This window comes from Seriola dumerili, unplaced genomic scaffold (assembly GCF_002260705.1).
Source record: "Seriola dumerili isolate Sdu_G_001 unplaced genomic scaffold, Sdu_1.0 BDQW01000807.1, whole genome shotgun sequence".
Classification (NCBI taxonomy): domain Eukaryota; kingdom Metazoa; phylum Chordata; class Actinopteri; order Carangiformes; family Carangidae; genus Seriola; species Seriola dumerili.
The window spans coordinates 168,071-183,070 of record NW_019175062.1 but is presented as its reverse complement, the minus strand read 5'-3'; the positions used below and the strand labels follow the sequence as shown (position 1 = coordinate 183,070).

Genomic DNA, 15,000 nt, shown 5'->3' with positions numbered 1-15,000 from the left:
TCTGAAATGCGTGAACCTCTCCATGCACATCGGTCTCACCCTGCACCACCCACCACCACAGGTAAATTCTCAACCCGTGGGAATAACATTAGAGTCACACAGGCAGGCTCTGCAGATTTTTCTTTGACTAAGAAAACCTCAGTGAAAATATTCTGTCATTTCAGTGATGACAGACAGTGTTATTACAGCTAGCTTTAAGGTTATGGCCTTTGTTCAGACTCAGAGATAATAAAACTGGTACACTGACACTGAAAACCTGTGACAGCCTACTGTTTTACACATAAACTGATCGGGAATTGTTCATAGAATCAGACTGATAAGCAAATCGATTGATCTTATAAATCTTTCCCCTTGATTATGTCCGATGCATGCTGACGCTATGCAATGTTAAGCTATCTCACTCTGTACCCAAGTGCCATCACTACCATAGCATCACAGCTAAAAATCTATGAATTAACTGATTATGAGAGAAGACAAGTCTGTGGAGAACTCACTGGGACTCACTCAGATCTGTAGTAATATAACTTGACCCTACCTGACCTGATTAGCCAGAGTACGGCTTAGAACCAGTTCAACTCAGGGCCCAGGACCCATGAAGTCTGATTTCAGTTCACTGTTGTCCTCTGTGGGTTTTTGTTGTTGTACCACTGGCACATTAATAACCTGACAGCAGCAGCGGCTCTCTGAGCCCGACAAACAGATGACAACAGTGCACAGCAAACAGAGCTGCTGGGTCACGAGGGAGCAATTAAACTGATCACTTAATACCTGATAATCTGCATTACCTGCCGCAAGTGATTACCATCACACGCAGGCTGGCTGCCAGTTGGAACACACTGTAATTCTACAGCAGAGCCACCAGGACACAGCCAACCAGCACTGAGCAGACTCACTTTGTTTGGTTTTGTCTTAAAATATAAAATATTTATCATTCAGAGTATTTTATTTTATTTTACTGAATGGATCTGAAGGCGCAAAAATCACAGCGTTGAAATCAAATAAATGTAACCGTAGAGATGTGTCAAATTAACACTGATTATTTTACATGACTGACAGTTTCATATTAGAGATGGAAGACAGTTAATGTACTCAACAGATCAATATTAAAGTCATCCATTTGCACATTAGAATTTGCCTTTTGAGGGGATGTATTATCGCCTATGAATATACATATACACACACACGCACACACACACACACACCATCACATCTACATATGGAGGTACATACAATGAAAATGAAACCACAATTAAACCACAATTAAACTGAAAACAAAATTATTCCAACTTTATGGGCAACAGTGTATGTATATCACACACATACAACATTTAGTTCAGACCAAGTGATTTGATTGGACCAGAGTTATTCCATGAGTGCTGATATAGAGTATAATGGCACTGGGACTTGTAACTATATGTATCACTCCGCTTCTCAGGTGTTCTATTAATCATTAATCAGCGTTACATTAACGTTATCTCTCTTAGATTGTAACAAACTTTGCAAAGATGAAAATATTTCCAGAAATAACATTTGAGTTTAATGACGTGTGGTCGTCAGAAGAGGATGAAGGAAGAAGCCTGGATACTTCAGCACACACCTGAGGTAATGAGTCGACAAAGTAGCAAGCTAGTGTGCACTGTGCAGGTCAAGAAAATGTTTATGTGTTGCTTAGCAACAGTCTGGTACCAGTCCAGTTGCGGAACTATTTGTTTTGGTGTAGCCAAATACATGATAAAAGAAACAATCAAATCATAATCTGTTTAATGTATTAGTTAAACAACGTATTTAACTTTTTATATTCATATCAGTTAAATAATGTATTAGCTAAATAATGTATTTAACTAATATGGCGCTTGTAGAACTGTTGTATAAAAGCAATATCACACTAATACTTGTACCTATGACTGAATCACAGCTGTGCTGATATTCGGTGCAACATCTCTCCTTCTTGTGTGATATTGCTCAAATATACCCACACATATATATGGATATATAAAATATAAGTTTAGAGCATACATGAAATACCCATAGTAAAATTTGTATATGTACATATATTGATACATTTTTATGTGGTATAACATGCTGCAACCATATTTGTTTTCAATATATATTTCATTTATATATGCAAGTTTTGCATGTTTTTCTTATTAATTTCTTATTAATTTTAACATATGTCTACAATACAAGACACATACATATTTGCAAGGGCTAGACATAAATGTCAATATATAAGTTTCATACATAACATTTAAACATTTAACACTTACGCATGGGTTGAATTAATAATATTATTTCACCTGAGGATGGCCTTAGTTTTTGTTTTTCCTGCATTATTTAATATCTAACAAAACTTCTGGGATCTTGTTTTGTATCCATATTCTGCTGCTCAACTTGACTCTTATCTTTTTCGGGGGTTTAACACAAAAAATATTCCTTAAGTAAAACTCCTCATTTTAAATTATTCTATGTTGTAATCAAATATGTGATTAAATTTTTTACCGCAGGAACAACGCTGTCTTTTAGAAATTAAGTTTGTATACTATTATTGCAACAGCAAAGTAGTAGCGAGTATAATCCAAGCAGCAAACACATGAGGGATGTAAACGTAATTTTAGACATGGTTGGAGGACATGTGTTATGAAGTGTTATTAAATGCTGGATTAAGAAATTCAAGATTTTACCCAAGAACAGTAGTTTGACAAAATAATCATAACTAAAACTCAATTTATCATCTTTTCTGGAGCTTTTAACTACATCTCACTGTCTTCATCACAGAATTGAGTCAGTTCAGTAACTTTTATTTGTATCTGGTTTTACAAGTTTCATCACCTAGATGTTATAATTCTATATATAAACACAGACAGGTTTGTGCATTTGTTAGGAAACAGTGACGAGGTGCAGCCTCTGAAGATTTATTGTTTGGTGTTTAAATATTTAATCACCTCCTGTCTGTTTGCTCCTGTATGTTCAAGTGTCAGAGAAAGACGAGGAGACTCAGATGAGGGGAGGAGCAGCAGATGTTTGCACAGAGATGACTGATGCAGACGAATCCATATGCTGACAGATTATTACCGGTCACAGGAGGATGTTGTGAGGCACACAGAAGCTGCTGCAGCTTCGGGTTAAACAGGATCGCTCAATGATCAGATCAGAAAAGATCAGTCGTCAGTGAGCTGATTGAGGTGTCACTCACGTAAGAGCCAGTTCACATTGAGTTTACATTCTGCATTACAGATCATATAAATGCACCTGTGCTAACAAATACTTTGTTATATTTTAAGATTAAGATTGATTGATTGCCATAGTATAGTATCATAATAAGACAGTCCTGTAATTATTAGGCAAACCATGTAGTCAAGGCTGTTACCTCAAAATTATATTTAAGTACAGTACTAGTAAATGTATACTAACAGTTAATAACTATTTCTTTAATTGGTGTATTATTTGGATATTTTCACAAATTATCTATTGATCATTTATTCTGAAAAACGCCCAAAACATTATGAAGAATTCTTGTCGCAATTTCCCACAGTCCAGTCTTTGTTAAGTCATTGTAAATTAAAGAACAGTTATTTTCACCATTGATCATTCTGCTGATTCTTGATAAATAGATAAATTGTTTCATCTAAATGTCCATCACAGTTTCAGAGAGTCCAAGAAGACGTCTTCGAAATGTCTTGTTTTGTCCGACCGACAGCCCAAAACCCCAAAATATCAAATTTACACAAATTTAATGGAACCATGCAAATAATCAAAATGGGTAAAGTAAAACCAGGGAATTTCATAATTTCTTCTTTTAAAAAAATGACTAAACGATTAATAAATTATAAAATAGTTGTGTGTTGTCATTGACAGGAGACCCAATGAAACAGAGCGTTACCTTGATTAAAATTACAGATTTGAAAGAAAATTGTTGAAAACATTTTGGAAAATGTAAGAACACAATTCAACAAAATATATAACATAGGTCAAATTGTTTTAAGACATGTTAATGCAGAAAAGTTACATATGCTACATCTTTAGATTTTAGACTGTTAATTGAATAAAGAAGAACCGTGGACCGGAAATTACAACCAGAATATTTCAGATTTGCAGAATAAATGATCAATTGATAACTCCATGTGTAAAATTAATTGTTTGAAATTTCTGAAAAGTTAAAATTTTGATGATACAAGATTTTTACATGACAACAGCCACATTGATCTAATTTTGAATGTAAAACATAAACTTGTCAAAAAAAAATGTAGATATATAGAAACCAGTAAGAAAAATGCAGTAACTCCAGTTTTCAAATGAGTAAAACAGAAATCTGGTGGAGGAAAAGCAGAAAGTGTCCTGTGCTGAATTTGAAATAATGCAAATGTTTTCTTATTGTTGTTTTTTAAAATGTTGGTATTGTCCTTTACAAACACACACACATGACCCAGAACTGCAGACAAGCATGTGGACTTAAGTCCAAGGCATCTGCCGGTAAACAGGCTGTAAACCCACGTTAGTCTGTGACCCACATGAACTACTGCAGTCAACGAAGACCGGGGACGAGACAGGACAACAAAAGCCGTAAACAATGTCAAGGAGCGAAGTTTCCCGCTTTTAGAGGAGGAGAGATGGAAGGAAGGGAATGAGGAAGGAAGGAAGGAAGGAAGGTAGGGGGGAGGAGTGAAGGAAGAATCATCTTACCAGTAAAGTAGAGACAGCCCATCGAATCTCTCAGCCTCCTGAGGGAGTAATGGCATCGCACGACGGTCCGACACCGAAAAAAAAAAAAAACACCCAACCAATCAGTCACACACACACACACACACACTCACACACACACACACTCACACACACACACACACTCTCACACACAAACAGGAGCCGCCATGAGACAGCAGCGGGTGTTTCGGCGGAGAAGACGGGATGAGATGAGACGGCGGCGGCGGTTCAAACCAGGTCGGTATGTGTGACCGGAGAGAGAGGAGGAGAGGGATGGAAATCCGCCGAGACAGGGAGAGACACACGCTTACCTTTACTCACTAATCCATGCTGATACCCGTCCGTCTCTCTCTCTCTCTCTCTCTCTCTCTCTCTCTCACACACACACGCACACACTAGTACAACATAAGCATATGCACACACACGTCGGAGAGGAAGCATGCTGTAGAAAAGGCTGCATTTACTGAAGGCTCCATTCTTCAGCTAAAAGATTAAAGCGTTACAGTTAAAAACAGCAGAAGCAGCTTAAAGCGTTGCCTCTTTGCATTTTCAGACAGATAAATCACCTGTGAACATTAACACTATGGAGTCTGCAGCGATGCTTTTAAGAGTATGAAGCAGCCAGACAGTTCAATCCAGTGCACATCCACTGAAATTCAAATTTTATTTGTCTGAGTACACAACAGGGGATGATTCATCACGAAAAACGCTGGGATTAAAAAGACAGATGGAAAGAAAGGAAGGGAAAGAGGAGGAGAAAAGAGAGAGAGGTGCTTCAGCTTTAGTAGACAAAGTTAGAGAAGTCCTGACCCAATCACAAGGATCAGTATCAGGTCCAAATCAGGACCCCCTTCAATGAGAATCATGTTTTTAACCTTGTTAACATGTCCACATGGAGTCAACACCATAGCTGAATATACAGCAGTGAACCAATGACAGATTCATACAGCCAGGATTTCATACATCACAAACCGAAGGAACCAATCATGTCAATTTGGGGGGGGGGGCTAACCTTGTCAGTACAGAGAGCTAGAGTTTGCATTAGCACAACCACTAATGCAACCACCCAGAAGGTGCTAGTAATTAACCCATAAAAGCAACATCCAATGGAAAGCTCTTACTGAAAACAGCAGGTTGGATTAACCTCAGAGGACCCCGCTGAGGAAGAGCTACCAAACAGCGTCACACTAAATACTAATCATGTTCACTGTAATATAATCCTCACAAATGCCTGTCCTTTGGATTTAAAAAATAGATTTAGAAAATCTTGCAATAAAAATTCAAAATTCAACACAATTGAAATTGAAATTTCAAATGAAAAACAGTGCCTATAAAGTAATCAAAATATGAAGGATTAATGAGAAACCAGCACAGGAATCAAACTCTAGTGCAACTCAAGTCCTGATTTTCAGGACTTTGACTCAATTTGGGCCTCATCACTGATGACTCTGACATTGACTTGAACCTGAGCGTTGACTGCATTTGGACTTTTAAGTTGGAGAAGTTGGCTTCAGTGTCACACACAGTAATTAAACTCCCTTTAACACGCTGACAGCTGTGTTATCTGTGTTGAACATTGACCTTTTCTATTTGTGTGTCAGCTCTGTGTGCCAGAGTGTAGCACTAGAGGCCATATTGAAACTTGACTCAGACTCAACCTTGATGACTCAGACTCGGACTCGGGTAATGGGGCTTCGACTCGGACTTGGATGCTGGGATCTTGAAACTCGACTCAGACTCGAGTTTTCGTGACTCAACTACAATAGTTAGAAAAACTCAAATTCAAATTCCTCCACTCAAGGTTTTGTTCATTTGAATTAGATTTGATTAGATTAGATTGATTAGATTTTAACTGTGTCTGCACTATAAAGCTAAATATTTGTGAGTCAGAGAAATTCAGAGAAGTGGCAGAAAATGCTGAATCATATGGAATTATACTATTGTGGCATACAAAGACTTCTAAAAAAAAATCTAAAATCAGCTCTGGAAAACGACAATATGCTGATACGTCACACACAACCACAATAACGTTAATTCTGTGGTTTCACAACTTCCCCAATCATTTGCACATTTGTCCCTAGAAAGGAAACCCATTTCAAAATCCTGTACCTCAGTGATAGCAAGTAACAGGAAATGTGACCTTTGACCCAGAAACACACAACTTAAACACACTGTGATTTTATTTGGTTTACTTGATGGATGTGCCCAGCACCAAACCATCTGAATATACTCACAGATTGTGTCAAGTTGGACATGTTTCATGGGGTCTCTTCACCCAACATCAACAAAACATATTTTCTGACTTAGCACTAGTGCTGAAAATGAGGATACAGTCCGTTTTCAGATCTGCTTTTAAAGCAGATCAGGTGAAAACCTGAAAACCTCTGAATGGAAGTATGTATCTTACTCTACAAAAAAATCAAAAAAGCCTTAAACATTTTCTTAGTTACTCAGGATATTTCAATAATTTTACTTTCAGTCCAGTTAGCTTTTATGATTGCTAAAGTGAGCATGTAATTTTGTTGACATTTCAACACCTTCTTAATGTTTGCCTATGGTCAGCTAATGTTGATGTTGGTAACTTAATATTAGCACTCATGTACTAACACAAGACTCATGACAGTCTTGTGTTAGTATCACTTTATCACAGTTTGGCTGCTAGCAGGTAAGCTGTAAGGTTAGCATAAAGTTAGCATGTATTATGACGATAGTTAGAAGCCAACACCACTGGTTACATTTTAGCAAATTCAACAGTTAGCATTAGGACAAAAAACTGGCTTAATGATAGCTTTTATGTTGGATAAAGGTAGCAGCTAAATGTTGATATTTCAACAACATCTGTTGGCTTTAGCAATCCAGGTGATATTAACTTAATATTAGCATTCATTTAGCTAAGCTAGCCTTCTGTAAGTATCACTTTGTCACTGTACTTTAATGTTTGGCTGCTAGCATGTAACAAATAGGTATTTTAGCATAATGTTAGCATGTAATATGACAAAAGCAGCCAACACCACTGTTTACATTTTAACTAAATGTCAGTCTTTACATTTCCTAAACTTAACATTTAGCATTAAGGCTAACATTACTGCAATCAACAAAAGCTAACTAAGCAATACTGAAATTCTGTCAGACTAAAATGCACCAGACTGTTCTGTTAGTTCACTTTAGGTTGAGATTTGACAATTTTCACTGTCTGGATCACAACGTAACAGTTCTGGTTTACTCACTGCTCTCAATGTGTGGATTCCGGCTGCAGCAGGCAGATGTTTTCAGAGAAGCAGCTGTAAAAATCCACTGTCCACTACCTGCTTGGCAGCAAACAGCCACAGAGAGCCAGCCAGAGAGCAGCTGGTGAGCATAGTGGAGCATTTAGCAGCTAAAGACATATTTCCATCAGGAGCTGGTGGAGACCAAAACAGAGCTAAAAGACACCACTCAGAATGAATGATGTGTAACTGCTGGCTAAAGTAAGCTGTCAACATCGCATATATTTTACATTTAAGTTGAATGTTAGCCCTTATGATGACTTGGGTTGGGTTGTAGAGCATCATGTTTTGTGAAAAAAGAATTAAGAAGACAACTTCAGCATTAGTAATGCAAACAAAGTTAACTAAGTGACAATGCTAATAGAATAAAATCTTCTTGCTTTGCCACACCTGAAATATTCTCAAAATTATTTACATTGCTGGTGTTATTTTCCAGTTCTCTTTAGTGATTTAAATGCTGAGCGACCTTAGCTGTGCACCCATTCTTCTAAAAATAGCATCACACCACTGTGAAATGTCTTGAGAAACTAGCTTTACGCAGCGCTTACACGTCACTTTTTTTTGTTTTGTTTTTTTTAAATTGTGTACCAGTAGTTATGTGGTAACTGCTTGACTGACATACATGATGCAGCAACACAGTAACACCCTCCTGCAAGAGACATAAATACAGGAACAAGGTCATACATTCTGCTATTCCTTCCTCCTGAACTTAATCCTTTCATACATCTGACTGGTGAGTACTGTATATGATTATGATTTACTGTATTTTAATTATAATATTATAATTAAGTGTGGAAAGTTACTCCTAAATTAGTCTTATTTAATCTATTTTTATTTTAATATATATTTATTAGATCAGAAATGGATTAAATTGATTATTTTTTCAGTAGGAAATACAACATATTAAAGAACATGAAAGTTGCATTTTAAAAGTTTCATTTTAAAATCAGTCAGTACTCTTTTAATTTTGGAAATTGAATGTTATTAACTCGAAATTTCTTACGGAACAAATGTCCAGATGCAATTGTAAAGTGCACTTTATTTAGTGCAAATTATTGTAATGGGGTACTTAAGTAATTTAATTTTCCCATTTTATTGTTTAATTTTTTTGTTGATGTTTTGATTATATTTTTAAAGTATTGTAGATATATTAGATATTACTGTGTTAATTTTGTTTGTCATACCACTGATGCATGCTTCCTATGAAATACCTTATGATCTGACCTCTGAAAAGAGGAACTGGCTGATGTCCAACAAAGTGCTCTCTGTATTTTACATTCAGATTTCATGCTACAGAAAAAAGGAGGAAGGTGAAAAGAGGAAGCAGCTGATTTCCTGAATCTTGAAACTTTCCTTGCTGTGGTCATTCAGTTTTTTTCTTCTCATTCTTAACCACCACCAAACCCACAACTGTTTTTAATAGAGCATAAAAATAACCTTTTTTTCATACTACAAAAAAAATCCACCAAACTGATTCATCATTTTGTTAAGACAGACATGAATTACACTAAAATGGTATCAGAGCAAAAGGAAAACTTCACCACCACAGTTTTAAACTTCACAACCCCAGTCCCTGGTGGTGGTAGAGGCGGTGGCTGCCCACCAGTCGGTATTCAACTGGAGGGTGTGATCCTGCCACCAGTCCTCACCATTGATGTCATACTGGGGCTGCTGGGAAACATCATCGCCCTGTGGATCTTCTGCTTTAAACTGAAAGCCTGGAACCCCAACAACCTGTTCCTCTTCAACCTGGTCATCGCCGACTTCCTCTCTCTCGTGAGTCTGCCACTGAGGATTGATTCCTTGCTCAGGGGCCACTGGGTGTTTGGGGATGGCCTGTGCCGTCTCAACCTCTTCCTGATGTTTTCCAACCGCTCGGCCAGCATTGCGCTGATGACCGTGGTGGCAATTTACCGCTACTTTAAGGTGAGGAACTAGTTAACGTTTGCTCTCAATGGCCACACTGAGGCTGATGAAGCTGAAAAAGCTTGTGCAACATTTTGTTACACTTCAGTAGACAATCCATAATGCAATACTAGAATACCAGTATAATACCAAAACCATAATCAGTGTTTACTGGTTGGTTTCCCACTAAGGTTTGGAACAGTGATTGCCAACCATGTGTACTCCAGGGGGTACTTGAATACCTGAACTGATTAAAAATTGATGTGATGCTGATCTTTACTAAATGTATTGATATAGTAACAGGTAAGCTTCCACCTACAAAAAGCTGACTGTACTTAGTTTGCTAAAAGCAATGGATAAACGCTTAAAATAGTGAACTATAAGTAATTTATAAACAGTCAGTTAAAAGTATTAGATAAACTAGCGTAGGACGACTGCAAAACCTGATTAATCATATTAAAGTGATATTGCTAAACTTTTACATAAGTATAGTGTTAAACATTAAAATGCACTCAACTGATCATTGTTTCCAAGGTCAATAATGAAATTTGCTTGCTGAGATAGGGCTCAGTGGGAGGAGTCAACCATCCACTGAGAATCCAGGACCCAAAGAACCACTTTAGGAACTCAAACTTTTCATGTCTTTTTACTGGAGGAACCAGGGTTGACATTTCAAAATTTGTTTTGATTCACTAATCCACTAAAGTAATAAAATTCCTGAATTTCTTTCTACCCAGATTACTAGGCATGTGTCTGGTGTGAAGGCTTCCATAGGAAACAATGGCTAGTTTAGAGGTTAAAGTGCTGACCATGAACTGCAACATTCCTTGCTCAAGTCTGGATGGACCTTTGTCGCATGTCATCCCCCATCTTCTCTCGTTTACTGTCAACTTTCTAATAAAGAGATGAAATACCCCAAAAATAATTAATAATAAAGCAAATAAAATTTTTTAACCACTTCAGACACTGCCAGTGTGTGTTGTCATAAATTTGCTTAAAATTACCAACTATTGGTCCACATTGAATAACTACAGCTCCATGGAGACCCTATTTTGAGTATAAAATCAAAATGATGCATCACTGTCTTCTCCTTCCAGGTGGTCCACCCTCACCACCGGTTCAACTGTATGACCAAGCGACAGGCTGCATACGTGTCGGTGTTCGTCTGGCTGCTGGTGATCAGTCCCCGGGTTCCCATGCTGGCCTACAGCCACATCAAGGGCAGCGGCAATGGCACCCAGTGCTTCTTCTTCACTTCTTACAAAGAGGCGTCCCGCGGCATCATCATCCTGGTGGGCATGCACCGGATCCTGACGGTGCTGGAGTTCGTCATCCCACTGGCCATGCTGCTGTTCTGTTCCATCCGGATCTCCAGCTTTCTGAAGGAGCGGCAGATGGGCAAACCGGACAAGGTGCGCAAGGCGATGCGAGTGTGCGCCGCCATCGTCGCCGTGTTCATGGTGTGCTTCCTGCCCACAACGGTGACGACCATTGGGGTGTGGGTGATCCGCTCATACCGCCCATGGGATTGCATGGCCTTCTACACTTTCACCCAGCTCACCATCGTGTCTTTTGGGCTCAACTTCCTGAATTCGGCTTTGGACCCCATTGTCTACGTCTTCTCCAGCTCCATGTTCAGGAAGGCCCTTTTCAGCTTGCTGCCCCGTGCCCTTTGCTGTGGTCAGGGCGGCGATGACACGGAGTACTCGTCAGGAACTCAGTCAACCTCCCAACAGGAACTAAAATCCATGAGGGCCAGCAGAGGGAGTGAAGCCATGTGATAAGCTCTTCCTAGTATTTTCCTGGTTTCATCTGCTTTTGTGTTTATTTATTATTTGATACTGTTGAAGCCATGATTACATCATACATTTTCAATTATGATCATATGTTGCATTTGCATGTAAATATACTTAAACAACAGATACAAATGTGGGTTTTAATTATATGTATTCATTGATTCTCTTCAATTCTGGACTAAAATGTTCCCTCATGTTGATGAACTGAAAGTATCACATACATATTCATGCTCTTTATTTAAGCCTCATGATGATTTTAGACACATGTACACAGGATTCATCCCAATGTATTTGGTATCTTTAGTAAAATATAAAGGTGTGTGATGAGTCATTAGTTCAGCCGAGTGTCAGAGGTTAAACGAGGCTGAGAAAATGTCTAAGAAAGCAGTGAATCAAAGAAAAGAAAAGAAAACCAAAACAATAACAAGCAGCATTTTAAGACTCAGTTATCATAGAAAAGTCTGATTCCTTACTCATAAATGTTCCTCTGCTCAGTAGATGGTGATGGACAATGGGCACCATCTAGTGGACAAATCATGAACTACATCAGCTGATCTGTGATGTCTTTCGCTGGTGTCTTTCATGATCTTGTAACCTCAGATCACATGGACACAGACAGGACGGAAAGACTCAGCGGAGTCCTCATCATTTACACACAGTAAAGACCTGGACCGGTGAACAGACTTTAATGTCTCATCTGACACACTCAGTCTCCCTCACACCATCCACACCAAATTCTCTGAGCCTGTTTATGTAGCGTTCTTTATCTGGCAACCATGTGTTCCTGTCTCTGTAAATTGGGTGCCACACATGTAAGGATTACTGAATGTGCCCCTTGAGGCCTCAGGCCCCTTTGAAGCGACTGTGACTCAATAAAAACACAAAGAGACACATAACAACCATAAAGAGAAACAAAATGACCACAAAGAATCCGAAAATAACAACTTCAAGGAGAAGCAAAACACCTGCAGGCCACACAGTAAGTTTATCACAAATATTTTCCATCATAGCATCCTCCAGGGAACAGGCCGGTTGTTGTGTTTGGCCGGATTTAATTGAAGAAAATATCTTTATTTGTAAAACTGTGAAAAAGCACAAATACAAACAAATCAGTACTAATTGTACGTACAAAATAGCATTACTAATACTTAAGTGCAGTAAAGATAATTGAGATAAACCAATACAAACAGGCACTTATAATTTCATAGAAATGTAAATATGATTGTAAATAATGTTTACACAGCACCAATGCTCTAACCATCAACCTCTAACACACCTGTACTTACTCCACAATAAAGCAATTATCATCAAACATATTGTAATTAAACCCAAAAACTAGTGACATAAACATCCTGCTACAACTGTATAACTGAGGAAAACTTACGGATGAAGCCATTTAGCCACCAATAGATGGAGCAACACAGTATACTGATTTCCGATACAGTGGGTACGCTTGTTTTCCTGCTCTAGCCCTGTTTGTGAAGGTGGATGGGGTCTGTCATCTTGTGGTTCAGGATCGGAATCTTGTGCAAACCTGTAAGGCAGAACCAAAGCTGCAACAACTGTTTGTTTACACAAGACATGCAGAGTCGTTGCCATGGTAGTTGCCGGTAAACTGACCAATCAGAGCACACTGGGCTCTGGGAGTATATACACATATACATATATATATATGTCTATGGGCAAGACTGCCCTGTAAACAAACACAAGTAAATGGAGGAGCTACAGTCTTACCCAGTTCACTATGGAGGCAACATTGACGTATCGCAGCAACAGGCTGAAGCGACCAATATGTCGTTTATGTCAGCAATTAAAAGATCCCAGGATTATCCTCAATGCGCATGCGCAAACCTCTGAATTATGCCGCTTTCTTCTTCGGTTGACAAACTGCAGCCTTTGTCAATGGGAAACAGTCACACCCACGAAAATGATAGAAATTATAGGTAGAACGGCTGGAAGTCAAAGTAGATTCCAGAGACAATACCCTGCCACCACAAGAGGGCAGTAAATTACATGATGAATGCAAACAGGCATCAGATCCTTTACGGGACAGAAAGCTGTTCTGAGATCAGATGTTCGCTAATTACTAGGGATGTAAGGATACACTCAACTCATGATTCGATACAATTTCCGATACTGGGTTAACGATACGATTTTCTCATGATTTTTTTTAACAGAATGAGCTTACAATTATGACTGAAAAAGATTCCTTTAATTATTTCTCAGCCAAAAACACATTTCTGAGGTAGGGTGTAACTGCAAAACACAAACTATGCAATGAATGCATATTTAAAAAACATATATATTTAAATATATGAAAACTACAAAATATATTTTCTCTTATCTTTAACAAATTAAAGAGAATCCCTTTTTATTTCTCTGAGGTAGGGTAAACAGTGCAAAACAATGCATATGTCCTCTTCTTAAAAGTGCAACTGAAATGATATTTTATCATAAATAACAAAAAATAAATAAAAAATTGGATTTTTAAAACAAATCCAATCAAACAATCCAAGCGCTGGCATCACCGTCCGGCTGAAGTGCGGGCGTGATGGGATGCAGTATTTGGGCTCCAGTGTGTTGACCAACAGCCGAAATCCTTCATTTTCAACTACGGAAAACGGCCTCATATCTTTTGCCGTGAAAACACCGATGCACCTCGTAATCTCCTTGGCCCTTGCACTGGTTTGGGCGAGCGGGGTTGCGAATCCGCTTGTCAGCGTGGATTGTTTTTTTTTCGCTCAGGCGGCGGTAACATGAGCTTCTCACTATGGTGCCGGTTGACATGCTGCATCATGTTGGTTGTGCTATTTGTGTAGGTCATCACCTTCTTGCAGTATTTGCACGCTGTTTTTGTCTTGTCTGGGATCTTCTCGCCCTTTTCATTTTTGCACACAGGGAAGCCAAAATGCTGCCACACCTCCGATTTGAAACTGGTCTGTGCGTCCTCGATTTCAAAATCACTTGCCACCGCCGCCATGTCTCTCGTTCCGTATGAACCAATACCTGACAGTGACGTACGACGTTTAACACCCAGTGACGTATGACGTCCAACACGTGAAATCAAAAGTAGATTACGCTCTCTGCAGTTTATAAAGGGCATCGCGATTCATTTTTCATCTCAGCCGATTTGAATCGTCACACATTTGTATCGATTTTTAACTGTCTCGCGATGCATCGTCACATCCCTACTAATTACACAGCGGAAACTGTTGCCCAGAATCAGTTCAGTGAAGGACAGTGAACTAGAAACACCAAGGCTCATATTTCTATGAGTTATCTAATGTTGGAGAACAGTTTTTATTCACATTTGTCCTTAGTTTTTTTATTTATTT

The 15,000-nt window shown here is 38.6% G+C and overlaps 2 protein-coding genes across 3 annotated transcripts in view; one reads left to right on the top strand and one right to left on the bottom strand.

Annotated features, from left to right (window-relative positions):
* The window catches only part of stxbp4 (syntaxin binding protein 4), a 45,588-nt gene extending 40,845 nt beyond the window's left edge, over positions 1 to 4,743 (bottom strand). For both annotated transcript variants that reach the window (XM_022765987.1, XM_022765988.1), the window contains exon 1: positions 4,681 to 4,743. In XM_022765987.1, the coding sequence (XP_022621708.1) occupies positions 4,681 to 4,736 (56 nt within the window). In that variant the 5' untranslated portion in view covers positions 4,737 to 4,743. The remainder of the gene's footprint in view (positions 1 to 4,680) is intronic.
* A 3,848-nt stretch (positions 4,744 to 8,591) lies between these two features.
* LOC111237106 (hydroxycarboxylic acid receptor 2-like) lies at positions 8,592 to 13,310 on the top strand. The gene is made up of 3 exons (XM_022766075.1): positions 8,592 to 8,697; positions 9,247 to 9,890; positions 10,967 to 13,310. Exons 2-3 carry the CDS (start codon positions 9,462 to 9,464, stop codon positions 11,648 to 11,650), a joined length of 1,113 nt encoding a protein of 370 aa, XP_022621796.1. The 5' UTR covers positions 8,592 to 8,697; positions 9,247 to 9,461; the 3' UTR covers positions 11,651 to 13,310.
* Positions 13,311 to 15,000: the final 1,690 nt, after the last annotated feature.